The sequence below is a fragment of the Schistocerca piceifrons genome, chromosome 1, assembly GCF_021461385.2.
Source record: "Schistocerca piceifrons isolate TAMUIC-IGC-003096 chromosome 1, iqSchPice1.1, whole genome shotgun sequence".
Classification (NCBI taxonomy): Eukaryota; Metazoa; Arthropoda; class Insecta; order Orthoptera; family Acrididae; genus Schistocerca; species Schistocerca piceifrons.
Genome location: NC_060138.1, coordinates 155,470,836 through 155,486,466, shown reverse-complemented (window position 1 = coordinate 155,486,466; position 15,631 = coordinate 155,470,836). Strand labels below are relative to the sequence as shown.

Below are 15,631 nucleotides of genomic sequence, written 5' to 3'. Positions count from 1 at the left end.
TCAGGCTGTGTGTGTTGGGGTAAATGGTGGGATGGTTTGTAAGACGCGCTCAGAGGACATGATACAGAAACTTAAAACACGACAACACAGAGAAGAAAGATTCTACAGTTTACAGACAGACAGAACACAGGAGGTTACCGTGGCGACTGTGACATCAGAAAGGCTGTCCAGCCACAAGTTAAACAAAATAAAATTGGATGTTTCCTGAAAAACGGACAGTGTATTAGACGGTGTAAACGGTAAGGAGAAGGAGAATGTAGATGTAGATAAAGCACGAATATTTCTTGCTGAAAACTTAGGTTCATATATTATTCCTTTATTCGGTATAGTCACGTTTGCGACAGTGAATTATTGTAAAAATGAAATATGACATCATAAGTTTTTCTTCTGTGTTGGGAAAGGCTACTTCACGGCGATACTACATTTTGAGCATCAACGCCACTTTTTAGGGCCTCACTTTATTTGCGGGTAGAAACCTGGATTCTCTTCACTGCTTTTGCACATTATCTTTCCCGTGCGGAAGGTGTGAAGTATCTTTGAGAAATCGTCTTTGCGCCAGCGTTTTGGTAGTGCACTTAAATTGCAGGTGATAGTGAGCTCCTGTGTTTGTTGTTATGCGGCATCTCTGTGGATGCAATTAGTTGAGGGGAAGTGTATATTTTCGCACCGGTGCCGTTCCCGCAAGTCACAGTAGAATGGTTCTAACGAAGGAGTATAGGATATGTATGCCATTGACAGTTGAAGAGGTAAAACATTTTTTTTTTAATTAAACAATTTGAGAAGAGATGAAAAAGAAAACCAAAGTTTATCACGGCGGGTGTCTATAGGCGTCCTGTATATAAACACCATAAATAAAGCCACATTACTAACAGTTGGCTGTTATGTAGTTGTATTGCACACTCTGGCAATAAGTTATTAAAATTGTTATCGCTTCTAGCTACCAATGACATAAAACTACGAGTTAGGAGTAGAATATTTAATATGTCGGAATTAGGTACATTTATCAGTTGTTTCCCTTTGATGCGTGTGAAAAAAAGATCCCTGTACCGTAAAGAGTTTAAATTTGAGATAATCAGCTAGCTTAGCTGGTATTTGGTTCAGGGCGCACAATTGATTGGTTATTCTCGGAATTGCCAAGAACTCATCTCCAGTCTCTAACATAGGCTGCGCATTTACTGCGGATTATGTCTTTCTCTTTGAAATAACTTATTTGCAGAAATAATAATTTTGAACTGTTGGTGTATTCTGTCCCTATCATGTTAATCGCCTGGTACTCATTTCAGTTGTTTCTCTTTTTCTTTTCAATTCCAGTATCAGATAGGGCAGTTGTACATGATTGCTCGACATAGCCATGAACAAACAGATTCTGGAGAAGGTGTTGAGGTGATAGAAAACACTGCCTGCGAGGATCCAGAATATGGGAATGGCCAGTACACGGAGAAAAGGATTCATCTCTCTAGGTAGTTGGCTTTACAATATTATATTGGCCGCTAATTAATTTGCTTGATTAAAATTGTTATGCAATGGCTGTAAAGTGTCAATTGAATTAAAGGTAAGATTCCTTGTGGCCTTAAACAATAAAGGCATGAACGAGGTCTTAGGAATGTTGCATGAGATATTCTGAAATATTTGTGTGTTTAAGATGAAGCATGTGTTATCCAAGCTGTGGTAATATATTGCTCCAAGACATTGTTCAAGTCCTTACCTCCATTCCCCAACAAGTCCCTCATTTTCTCTTCCTTTTCTTCTTTTTGTGTTCGTATGACTGAAATCTAGTTAAGAGTGTCACTTATTTTGCCTTATCTGTATAACTTTGGGTTTACTGTAGTGTTTTACTCTTCATTTAAATTCTATACCAATGATTTTCTATGTCTGTATGCGCACATGTAGAAAACTGAAGTTTGTGGCTTATATGATAAAATATAAATCGCAACACAATTATACATTCTAACATTAAAAAATGTTTGTGATATATATGACAGGCATGTGCAGATGTAAAATTTATAGTACGCATAATTTAAAAACGTCACATTTAATCAAGATACAAAAAGTTTTGGCAATATTTGCAACATGTAGTTTTGTAGTGCACGTTTTTATTTTTGACTTCTTGATTCCCTTGCTTTCAACTGTCAGAAGTTAGGTTTTGGGCAAATGGTGGATTGAAGATGGCAATCACCAAGATGTATTGTAAATACTACTTTGGTGCAGGAGCATCTGCAGTACTGTGAACCTTCACAACTTGCTGTGAATTTCTGTATTATTGAAACCACTATTTGTGATGTAGCAATACATTCTTGTATGTGCATTTATTATTTTATAAAACCAATGTGAGCTTTTATTACATATAATTATGTTTCATTTCACCTTGGCTTTCATAGAGGATAATTTTGTTGTAATTGTTTGGGATTTATTATTTGGAAAAATAATTGATCACAAACTTGATAAGTGTTTTGTGCTTAGTATTGTCACCAACATTTTTAGACTTGTTTATAAAGAAATACTGTTGTGTTTGAGTTGTAACCTTTTAAATTAAGGATGACGGCAAAAGAAATTTACTAATGCATTTTGTCAGAGCAATCCACCGATAATACAATTACTTAACTGTTCCCTTCTCCAGCACATATATTGAAATATTGTATGTGTATTGTTGCTGTGCCATTATCATCTTGAGCATCAGAACTATACAAAAAATGTACACTCGTTATCAACTTTATGATCATTGCCATTCAAGTCATTAGTCAAATTCCTATGTTGCATTAAAACGCTACATATGATGAACTGAATCGAAGACACACTGGTAGGCCCTAGGTCTAGGTTGAATGTCTTCTGCATCTACATGAAACCTGTACTTTGAAGCATTGTAATCAAAATTTGGAAAAGGTGATTCCTGATCATTTTTTAAAAATTGTTATTATCGCCTACAGTGGTTGTGTAGCCTTTATTCTAAGTAAGCTATGTATCACATTATTGACAAAATATCACAAAACACTGATAACTTTGCTACTACGACAGACATTTTTTAAGAAGTGCATCTTCATTGTAAATCATTCAAACAATGAAATCTATTAGAAGTAAAGGAGGCAGTTTCTTGGACCACATAATGCACCATTGAAGACTCAACTCAAAAGTTAATAGCTGTATATTATACATAGTGATATACTTTTAACATTTCACCTACCAAAACGTGTGTAGGCCTACATAAATAACACCACATTATTGCATTATATGCTATAAAAGCTATCGGCCCTGTCTGTTGGCAAAACAGCTGTTACGTGATTGTAGTAGAACAGTGTAAGTGAGACATTGTAGTCTTATGTCCATCATCTTTTGGATTTCAAATCAGACACAAAATAAGAAACCAAAATTTATGGAAAAAGATTAAAAGATATGAGGAACAACAACTGTTTACGAAGTATTTCCATTGTGTGTGGTGTCTGCTGGTAGTGCCTGCACACGCTGTACATGGTACGGAAACAACTGGTTCTCCCGTAGCACTCTTCAGTGACGTGGTCAACGTTACCTTGTACAGCAGCAATTTCTCTTACGCTGACATTATGGCTATCCTTCAACTGCACGAAGAATTGCCTCGTCCATTGCAGGTGTCCTTGTCATTCTAGGTCTTCCCCAGTCGCGAGTCATAGGCTGGAATGTTCAGTGTTCCCTAAGACGCTGATCAATTGCTTCGAACGTCTTCATGTCGGGACACCTTTGTTCTGGAAATCTGTCTCGATACAAACGTACCGCGCCACGGCTATTGCCCCGTGCTAATCCATACATCAAATAGGCATCTGCCAACTCCGCATTTGTTAAAACCACGTTCGTAATGAACGCTAACTGTTCATGCTACGTACTGATGTGCTTGATGCTAGTACTGTAGAGCAATGAGTCGCATGTCAACACAAGCACTGAAGTCAACATTACATTCCTTCAATTGGGCCAACTGGCTGTGAATCGAGGAAGTACAGTACATACTGATGAAACTAAAATGAGCTCTAACATGGAAATTAAGCGTTTCCGGACACATGTCCACATAACATCTTTTCTTTATTTGTGTGTGAGGAATGTTTCCTGAAAGTTTGGCTGTACCTTTTTGCAACACCCTGTATAGGGTGGGGCAAATAAGTGGCGTGGAAAATGGAGTTCTGAGGTACAAAAAGACACAGCAGAAGAAAGGAAATACTGTAATAACCTGCCGACAGCAAGTGTTGCTAGTGGCTACGAGTCACCTCTTAACATTTTTGGGCCCTGGTCAGCGAGTTGCTGAAGACCGATCGAAGCTGGACTGCTGAAATTGCTGCAGTTGTGTCCAGAATGTGCTGCTTCAGATCGTGACGACTATGAGGGTTGTTGTGATACACGTTAGACTTAAGGGCTCCTACACAAAGTAACTGCACAATGAAAGATCAGGTGACCTGGGTGGCCACCTAGAACCATGACCAGACTAACCGCTGCTAACAACTATGTCAGGCGCGAAGACAGTGTAAATGTGCACCAAGGTTCAGCTGGCAGTAATGGGCAGTTGCACCATCTTGTTGGAAGTAACTGTAGGTCTTTTCCTCCTCCGTTATCACTGCCACAAATTGTTTCAAAATGTTGGCAGTGTAACATACCAAAGACAGGATCTGATGAAAGAAGATGGGACCAGTAATGTGACGTACAGGCACTGCGTACCAAACCCCAACCTTCTTATCATGGAGAGGTGTTTCGTGGAAGTTATGTGGATTCTCCCCTGCACAGAACCTGTGATTATCAGATCACATAACCACTGAGGTGAAACAAGGCTTCCTCAGATACACAGAACAGATCCATGTCCAAGCCATTCATTGTTATCTCAGTGAACAGCCACTCACAAAAGTGGACGCTCTGAGTGGCATTTGCTGGTTTTAATGCATGAACAAAAGACCCTCAGTAGGTATGTATGTATGTTCAGGTCCAGGGGTATTCGTCTGGATGATCAACATGATATGCTGGTCTCTTGCAGAAGGTGTCAGGTTGGTTTGGTAGGACTTTGAAGCATTTTCTGGTGAACTGCAGCAACATTTCTGGTGTGCAGGAATGTTTTGGAATCCTTTTTTGCTTGTTTAAAACAGATCCTGTCTGACCCCATTTTGAGACTAAACATTGTATGACATTCTTTGCTGGCACTTTGACACCATTAAACTGCTTAGCAAACAACTGACAACACTGTTTCCATGACTTTGTTGTCACGTAACTGTCCACAAACTTTCCTCAACACACACACACACACACACACACACACACACACACACACACACACACACACACACACACACACACAGAGAGAGAGAGAGAGAGAGAGAGAGAGAGAGAGAGAGAGAGAGAGAGAGAGAGAGCGTCCTCAGTGCACTTTGAACTGGTGTAGATCATGTCGTGTGTTCGTCACAGGGTGTGTTGTATGCATACTTTCATATCCCCTTGTCTGGGTCACTTTTATTGCCCATTTCTGTAGATTGAAAAGAAGAAGCACTTTTTTGTGTTGGCTCAAGCCTACAAAAACATGGACAAAGTTCCTCCTAAAGGGCAGAGTGGCAAATGCTTCATGGAGAGAGAGTTTAAGGAAATAAAGATATGGCGAGGAAAATTCATCTGGCCTAAGGCACAATTGAAAGAAACTGATGGTTGAACCAGGTAAATGCATTAACAATCAAGAAGTTGAAGGAGATGTAGAAGACTATTATTTTTATACTGTTCATTCCATGAAAGCAGTTGCCCTCACACACAGGCATCCACAGAAAATTTTCCGGGTGAAGTGAGGGAGTTGGGAGCAAAGTTCTAAAGTTGCCATTTATTATTGTATCCCCAAGAAACGATGATTATCTACTTGGTATTTTTTCTGGGTAGATTATCTTGATAATTGAACATTAAGCATGATTTCAAGCTTACCTTCAAAGTAACCTTTTTTTACAGCATGCTCCACTAATAGTACATGTGTGTGGTGAGAGAAAGGAGAAGGTGAAACCCAGTGCCAGCATGTAGCCTACCACTCGTGAACAGCACCAAGGGGGCCACCAAGCTTAATGTTCCCATCTCATGTATAGATCCTCATCAGCAGTTTCATGTGCCCTCATTTTGTGAGACACTGAGGAGAGGTTCGGTACTCAGACAAGCACATTGGCGGAAAGTCTGGTGATGAGGAACTTTATGCCACCAACGCTCCTCCCCTTGCGAGCCAAATGCTGAAAGTGAATTTTTTTTTTCCACCACTAGGATTCAAACCAGCTTACCTCCACGTCGAATGCCACTGCCAGCACATGTGTTAGTAACCTTAGCTGCAGAGTTTGGTTACCTTTTCTTTCGTATTATAAAATGGTTATGGGTATGACACATGTTTGTAGTAAATTGCTAAAAGTGTATCCTTTTAAGTTGAAAACCGATTGAAAACTTTTATGTTGAAAACACGTAGGGAAATAAAGCATAAAGTATTTAGAAACTATATTTTTATTCATACACGAATAGTGGTAAACTGATCTAGTTTGTGAAAATCGTGAAGTAGGAAAAATTAGAAATAGGAATACTGTTTTATAAACAAAAATAACCATTCATAAAGAACCTTTTACTAATCTTCCTTGAAAGTGAAGATGCAGAGAACAAATTTTAAAACTGCTTATAAGTTGTTATCAAAAGCTCTGCTAACAAAAAGTATGTCCAGTCACATTCACAAAAATGCAGTTTCAATCATATCAAATTACAGTTTGAAATAAATGTTCTCCTAATGAGCTGATGAAAAAATGACTAACCATGAAGAAATTTTTCACCTTTGTAGAGTGACGGGTTGCTAAGCGAATGGGCGTGGTTTCGCTTCCCTGCTGGGTTGGAAATTTTCTCTACTTGGGGACTGGGCACTGCGTTGTTCTTACTTTTATATCATGTAAATTGATATTACTATTGAGGTGGCTGAATGGGCATGACGCAAAGCCAATAAAAAAAATTTAAAAAAAGGTGAAGTACCATATGTGATATGAAACTACCAAAAATGTAATATTACTTCTGGTGTTGTTTGAATGTGAGTAACAATCACAGAGTCTGGTACCCGAATTTGTATTGACTAACTTAGTAAAATAAGGTTTTCAATCACTTTTCTTCTGTGAATACTTTACATGTACAACTCACATACCAAGTTTTTACTCGTTGTAGAATACAACTGCAGTTTTACTCTTCCTATAGTCTGAAGGATTGTTCAGTCATGCATATAGTAGCAGGCAAAGCTGGAGCAGTTAATACAGCCTTTTTCTTGGCAGGAAAAAAGCTCTGTATGTTTGTCAGTATCATCAGTGATTGATAGATTTATAGACATTTGTGCTGTTGGCCAAAAATCATATCTTAGTATCGCTTCGAGTAAGAAGCTCATTGTTGTAATATTTTTGAGTTGCTTTGTCCCAGAAAACATTAGCTTTGCTGAGCTGTAAATTATGCAATACATGTGTCACATCATACAACATTTCTTGTGAATAGTTTCGATAAGAGAAATAATGGTAGCCATTCAGTGCACATCCAGGTATGACATACACATAGAAAATTGCAGAGTGAGCCTAATCACTATTGTATTTGAGACAAATGAAGAAACACAACTTCATTATCAGTAGCTTTCATCACCCAAAGCCTTCTCCCCCAAAGTCCTAATTATTTAGAAATGGTTTCAGCTGATGACTTAGGACATGTGGTTTACTGTTTAAAAACATCGATCACTGACTCCTGCCAGGCCATACCAACAGTGAAAAATAAGGATGATTGTTGTTTCTGGCTTTAGCCTATTGAAATCCATAGGATTAAGACTTTGAATAGTCAGACCTGGCAGTAGCATTCCCTTTTTATGTAAACCTAATGCACTCAATTAATTGACAAAGCTTCCTTCTGCAGGCTACTTTTCCTTCTACCTCTGTGAAATGGTGAAACATACACATGGATGTCATCTCGCGGTGTAGATGACAAAGTCCCTGTGAAAGCGATCATTAAGGCACGACAAATGCATACAGATACCACATATCGTGTCTGTGTATCCACACAATGCTCTAGGAAGCATGTTCAGCTATTGTTGAAGATTGTGAAGAGTAATTTGATTCTGCTACAATTGTGGTACGCTCCATAGCCAACTTGGATAAGTGGAAACCATGTCTAGAAGTGTATGAGTGAGTGTTCTGTAATGAATAAAAACTCTGTACTGTGGACACGTATGACTTCACACGCTACCAGGTACCGGCAGTTCATTGAAACCCAAAGTAATAAGCAGATATGTTTGTAGCAGGCAGTTGTTATGTGGGCTCCTTTGAAAAGACATAACCAATCTCCCCCCCTCCTTTCTCCTGACCTGCACTTATTCTCAAACTAATGATCCTGACTTCTAGGGAAGTCGAACTTTAATTCTCTTTATCCTAACGCAGGCAGTGGATTGTTCATAGCAAAAACATTAAATGTAGTGAGGTTCAAAGTAAAACTGACTGAGCTCATACAGGCAGAAAGTAAGTAGTGGTGATGTCAGACTTTGATTCACAATTTTTTTTTTTCTGCTGTCAGACTGAACCACAATTATTGTAGCCTCATTCACAGATAACCAAATCTAAATTTGATGGCAGAGAAAATTTAATTTCACCCTTATTATGAACACCGTATAATCAGATATTTTTCTGATCTTATGATGTTAATAATAAGGGTGAATTTAATTTACCAAGTTTTGCTTGATGAAGCTGTGGGTACATTTGTCATCTGTGACAAAGCCTTCAGAAGTAGTTCTGAACACATTATCAGACAACTGCCTCATAAAATTAGTTGAACAGTCCACTTTTAAGGGAAACATTTTGGACGTCTTAGCTTCTGCACCTTAACATACGCTCTGGAAGCTACTGAATAATACTTTTGATAGAGGATATTTCATAACGGTGTTGATAATTTTCTATCCTATTCAATTTGTGTTTGGTGTGAGGGGAAAAAATTACTTTCTATGCTGATATGTCTCAGTACATGTTCTCACAGTTCCTATGTGCGATAAACCATGGAGGGTGCAGAATTTTTTTCTGGTCTTCTGTCAAATATCGGCACTCTGCATAAATCCAGTGGTGTTCTCATTAGAATTCTCAGACCATCTGTTTTACAGCTTCATATGGACTGTACTGATCTGTTACAATCTTGGCAGTATGTGTATGAATTCATTCGATGTATGCTGTCATGCCTACTTGATGAGAACTCCAAGCACTGGTACAGTATACAGTACTTTATAATTTTGATATGAATATAATAGAGGGAAACATTCCACGCAGGAAAAATATATTTAAAAACAAAAATGATGTGACTTACCATACGAAAGCGCTGGCAGGTCGATAGAAACACAAACACATACATACACAGAAAATTCTTGCTTTCGCAACCAATGGTTGCTTCGTCAGGAAAGAGGGAAGGAGAGGGAAAGATGAAAGGATGTGGGTTTTAAGGGAGAGGGTAAGGAGTCATTCCAATCCCAGGAGCGGAAAGACTTACCTTAGAGGGAAAAAGTGTGTGTGTGTGTGTGTGTGTGTGTGTGTGTGTGTGTGTGTCTCTCTCTCTCTCTCTCTCTCTCTCTCTCTCTCTCTCCCTCTCCCTCTCCCTCTCCCCTTCCCTCTTTCCTGACGAAGCAACCAATGGTTGCCAAAGCAAGAATTTTGTGTGTATGTATGTGTTTGTTTGTGTTTCTATCGACCTGCCAGCACTTTCGTATGGTAAGTCACATCATCTTTGTTTTTAAATGTACTTTATAATTTGTTGTACTAGCATGTGTGTGTGAAGTTTCTTTTACTGATTCAGCTTACTTTCCAAGAATGCTGTGTCAAAATTAGCTGATCTTGCAGTTGTTCTTGTGCAGTTTTATATTTCTGTCATTTCGTTATTATCCTTATCACATAACCATAACTGCTGCATTCTGCATTGTCAACTGTCTGCTTTATATATTGCTATTGAGGCAGGTCAACTCCAAATGTACTTCAAAGTTTCCTTTCCATTCTTTGAGGAAGTTATCTTCTGTATTTTTGATGCAAATTACATTAGACTGAGTGTGTGGTAATTTTCACATCCATCCACTCTTGCGTTCTTTGAGTGTGTAAAATTATTTTGTTTCCAGAATCTGGTAGAACTTCCCCAGGTACACAGTTTTCATTCATGAGCTTGTATTGTTCCTGCTCCACTGTTTAGCCTGAGCCCTGTATATAGAGCTCTGTCAGCATTGCATCAGTACTCTGAAATTGTCCCTTCTGTTCATCCAGAGCTTTTTGAAACTGAGAGAAGTATAGTCATCTTCTTTCACTGTGCCCTCATTTTCATTTCGCCTAATTTCTTCTGGGCAACCATGAAGTTTCTCCAGGTATTTTTTTATATTGTCTTGCTGCATTTTCTGTTTCCTATGTTATCTCTGACAATTATGCTGCATGTTCTGTGCTCCCTAAAGTGACGCTATGAAGTGTGTGGCAGATTTTACTGTAACATGTTTCAAGTTGACTTCTATAGTGTGACATTTTTATTACATTCATTCTTTTTCAGCTTTTCTACATTTCTAGATAATTGTTTCTGTGTTAATTCCAGTTGCTCATTTGTTGTCCATGGCTGTTTTTGTTCTGCCTTTTTCAATCCTAGTACGTCTTGACTGTTTTTACTACACTCTTCCATTAGTTTTTTACACCAATAATTCCTTGAGGTCTTCCTACTTCTTTTGTCACATTCTTTCAAGATGGTTGGAGTGTTTAGATCCTTCATCTTGCCTAAGTCTCAACTTTGTAGTGTTCTGAATTTAAGCAGCATTTAATTGGTACTGTGTTATTGTCACTATCAATGTCAGCATCTGGGTAACTCTTACGCAGGAGGGCGATTCTTCTGGAAAATCTGGAATTCTCAACAAATTACATTTTACCTGGAACTTTTAGGGAAATCTCGGGGAATTTCAGGCGTTTTGTAAAATCTCATTGAGTTCTGTGTTTTTAACCTAACATTGAAATTAAATTTTATTGAGTCTTATAAATCACAAACTTTAAAATACTTAATACAGTGGAACTCTGATTTTACATTCTCCGATTTTACGTTTTTCATGATTCTGCACCTTAAGTTTGTAGCCCCTGTGGAAAACCCATGAGATCAAAATTAGCCATTGTACACTACTGGCCATTAAAATTGCTACACCAAGAAGAAATGCAGATGATAAAGAAGTAATCATTGGACAAATATATTATACTAGAACTGACATGTGATTACATTTTCATGCAATTTGGCTGCATAGATCCTGTGAAATCAGTACCCAGAATAACCACCTCTGGCTGTAATAACGGCCTTGATATGGCTGGGCATTGAGTCAAACAGAGCTTGGGTGGCGTGTACAGGTAAAGCTGCCATACAGCTTCAACACGATACCACAGTTCATCAAGAGCAGTGAATGGCGTACTGTGATGAGTCAGTTGCTCGGCCACCATTGACAAGACATTTTCAATTGGTGAGAGATGTGGAGAATGTGTTGGCCAGGGCAGCAGTCGAACATTTTCTGTATCCAGAAAGGCCTGTACAGGACCTGCACATGCGGTTGTGCATTATCCTGCTGAAATGTAGGGTTTTGCAGGGATCGAATGAAGGGTAGAGCCACGAGTCGTAACACATCTGAAATGTAACTTCCACTGTTCAAAGTGCCGTCAATGCAAACAAGAGGTGACCGAGACGTGTAACTAATGGCACCCTGTACCATCACGCCAGGTGATACGCCAGTATGGTGATGACGAATACTTGTTTCGAATGTGCGTTCACCGTTATGTCGCCAAACACGGGTGCAACCATCATGATGCTGTAAACAGAACCTGGATTCATCCGAAAAAATGACGTTTTGCCATTTGTGCACCCAGGTTCGTCGTTGAGTACACCATTGCAGGCGCTCCTGTCTGTCATGCAGCGTCAAGGGTAACCGCAGCCATGGTCTCTGAGCTGATAGTCCATGCTGCTGCAAACATCATCGAACTGTTCGTGCAGATGGTTGTTGTCTTGCAAACATCCTCATCTGTTGACTCAGGGATCGAGACATGGCTGCACGATTCGTTACAGCCATGCGGATAAGATGCCTGTCATCTCGACTGCTAGTGATATGAGGCCTTTGGGATCCAGCACGGCTTTCTGTATTACCCTCCTGAATCCACCGATTCCGTATTCTGCTAATAGTCAGTGGATCTCGACGAACGCGAGCAGCAATGTCGCGATACGATAAACCGCAATCGCGATAGGCTACAATCCGACGTTTATCAAAGGTGGAAACGTGATGGTACGCATTTCTCCTCCTTACATGAGGCATCACAACGACGTTTCACCAGACAACACCGGTCAACTGCTGTTTGTGTATGGGAAACCGGTTGGTAACTTTCCTCATGTCAGCACGTTGCAGGTGTCGCCACCGACGCCAACCTTGTGTGAATGCTCTGAAAAGCTAATCATTTGCATATCACAGCATCTTCTTCCTGTTGTTTAAATTTCGCGTCTGTAGCACGTCATCTTTGTGGTGTAGCAATTTTAATGGCCAGTAGTGTGCATTTCTTCCTAGTAAGGCTTACCTCTACTCTAAGTTCTTACTCGACGGCTCACTTGACTTCATCTCGTTTTCTTCCTGTTGACATTTGATGTGCCTGATGAAGTTTAAGTGGCTCAAAAGACAGAAGGTTTGCACCACAGGTGGTGGCAGAATTAAGGGAATATTTTAGGCCATTTTGGAGAGAGGAGATGTGAGAATGGAAGTGCTGACATAATCTGCAATTGGTGTTGCCAACACAACTTGCAACTTTTAGCTTCACCACGCAATTATGGTGCAACTACTGCTGGGTTGCAGTGGTAGTGGAAAAACAAGACAGTCAATGCAATGTGTTCCTGACCAAGCCAATACATGACAAAGGGGCCCAGCCACCATCTATTTTTGTGGCACTTCGAACTCAGTCTCATCTTTTTGCACTGTATTCAGCAACAGTATCAATCATCAACCTGATAAATTCAGAGTCCTGAAGAATATGCATGGTCATGAGTGAGAAAATGTTGCCCGTTCCTGGCTAGTGAACTGTTTCTGGCTTGCAACATGTTAAGTCACCCAATAGCCAGCGCACCGCACTAACACACTTAAAATGAGCTCACCTACTGAATGGAGAGGGGGAATGCTCCATCAGCAACAGGAGTACAGGTAGAGATTAAAGCATTTTGTGAAGTGCTGAAAATATACTTTTTGTGCATATGATGTGCTATGACAGAGATGTCACATGGAAATAGAACATTTTAAAGACTTTTGTGTTCAAATATGACATGATACAGTTGTGACACAACTACATTACTTATTTATATACTTCCCCCCCCCCCCCCCCCCCACCCCCCCCCCCCCCCACCCACACACACACACACACACACACACACTGTAAAGCGGAAAGATTGACAGCAGTGACAGAGTGCATGAAGCGAAGATGTGTCGCCAGAGCTTTCTGTCAAATTTACATTTTACACAATGTACAGAAATTCACTAACCTGATTTGTAATAAGTGTATAATGTCAATTGGGGAGGTAATGTAGTCAATCTGATTACTTTGATTTCCAGACAGATACTGCCTCTCCAAAGGATTTCAAAAAGTGTATTTGCAATGACAAACTTGAGCCCAGCTCAGGCTTCTATTACCATTTCTCCCTCCTCATTTTGCTTGCTGAGACTGTACTCTCATGTTGTGTTCTGTCCACTACTTTTACTGTCGACTGCATTTCAGTCTCCCATTACGATTAAATTCTCGTCCCTTGGACATATTTTATGAATTCATTAATATAATGAAATTTTTCACTTTCATTGTCATCTGCATATGTGGTTGGCATGCGTAACAATGTGATAGTAACGTCTTTTGGATATACATTCAGTTTCACCATCAATATTCATACTGTTTGCTACAGATAATTGTCTACTCCAGTGCCATGTCCCCTGTTCAATATCATTTTGTACACCTACTCTTCCACTATCTGACCTAGCATGAATAATCCTGTGACCTCAGAAATCCTCCTCCTTCTAGCCATTGAATCTCACTGATTCCTAAAATGTCAGTCTGCATCAGTTTCATTTCTGCTGTCAATTGGGTAACTGTTGTCTTCAAATAGGATGAAACATCTCTGTGCTCCAACACCAACACAAAGGGTAGCTGTTGTTGCTCTGTGACCTGTGTTGATGATAGCCTTGTCCCATACACATCACAGTCAGCTGCAATCTTTACTCTAAATATGGATAGAGGCTCTTAAATTGTAGTATCACCTAGGCACTTGGATCAAGGCATTTTAGGTGTTACTCCTCCACCACCCCCTCATTATCTTGGCTTATATGAGATAGAGATTATTCTCCCAAGGGGAGGACAGGTCATCAGGTCCATACAACCCACACGTAAGTGTAAAAGAGATGCTTGGGTAGCTTTTGTGGGAATCTTTGGAAGAAGGATCCACAATCCTATTTTGTAAGATCAGATAACCAGCATTTGAGGAAGACTGTTGGACAGTTTTGCCACTGTCTAAGAATAGGTTGTGTACATGGGTTCCATATGCAATCATTTTTCCTTTGCTGAGGATGTGAATGAAATAGGACAGAATATCTCTAGAGTCCTGTGCGGTTAAGGAGGTGGGTTCTGGGAGAATCATAGTAGCAAGAGGCAGTATACTAGTTAATGCTGCAGTCAGTAATGTAACTCTACCAGCTGCATGTTGCTTGGTGTGCTCTGAATATTAGAAATGAATACCCAACTGCAGATATCTCAATTTCATGAATGAAAGAAGTTGTAGATCTCAACAGAAGCTGACAAATCGTGTTCAGAATATTAAAAGGCATAGATTCCACTTGTCTTAGAATGACCAGTGGGAGGAAATTAGCATTGGACAGGAGTTATATTTTGGGTGCAAGGGAGAATGACAGAAATCTGTGATAGCACATCTGGCATTTATTACATTAATAATGCTTTTTTATATATATATCAGTGTCATGAAGAATGAGCGGTGCACTTGGTGGTGTGCATGTTAAAGATGGTCACATTTTTGTTGCTTATGAAGAATCACCACACATGGGCTGTACTTCTTGGAGTATGCTTGTACAGGGTGTTTCACAATTCATGTTATACACTTTTAGAAATTGTAGAGGGGATGTAGTAGAGCAGGTTTGACATAGGAACCCATGCCCAGAAATGTCATCCAAAGATGTTACAGCTGGCCCCTGTAAATTTATGTATGAAGCCTGTCCGACATTTGGCCAGAAAAAATATTTCGAATACCTGACGAGGTTAGGACCCTAATCCTCTTCAAAGTAGGCCCCTTGTGCTTGCACTCAGCCCACCGATCCTTCCACTGCTGGAAACATCTCTGGAAGTCTTCTTTTGAGATGGTGTTCAGCTCTGTTGTCGTGTTCCACATTATCTCTTCTCTACTCTCAAAACGGGATCCTTTCAGTGGCGTCTTCAATCTTGGAAACAACCAGAAGTCACAAGGAGCCGTGTCTGGAGAGTAGGGAGATTGATGAATGGCTGTGACTCCATGTTTGGCCCAGAAATTTTGGATCAAGTGGGGATGAAAGTGCGGGGGTGTTGTCATGATGCAGTTACCAGTTTTTTGCTGTCCACAGTCTTTTGCGCTGATT

General features: G+C 39.8%; 1 protein-coding gene across 4 annotated transcripts in view; it reads left to right on the top strand.

Moving 5' to 3' along the window:
- Positions 1–563: 563 nt before the first annotated feature.
- The window catches only part of LOC124795240 (cytoplasmic phosphatidylinositol transfer protein 1), an 84,915-nt gene continuing 69,847 nt past the window's right edge, over positions 564–15,631 (top strand). For all 4 annotated transcript variants that reach the window (XR_007016665.1, XM_047259186.1, XM_047259194.1 and 1 more), the window contains exons 1-2: positions 564–746; positions 1,312–1,460. Coding sequence is in view for 3 of the 4 variants with exons in the window: in XM_047259186.1 (XP_047115142.1) it covers positions 696–746; positions 1,312–1,460 (200 nt within the window). In the remaining variant the exon portion in view is untranslated. The remainder of the gene's footprint in view (positions 747–1,311; positions 1,461–15,631) is intronic.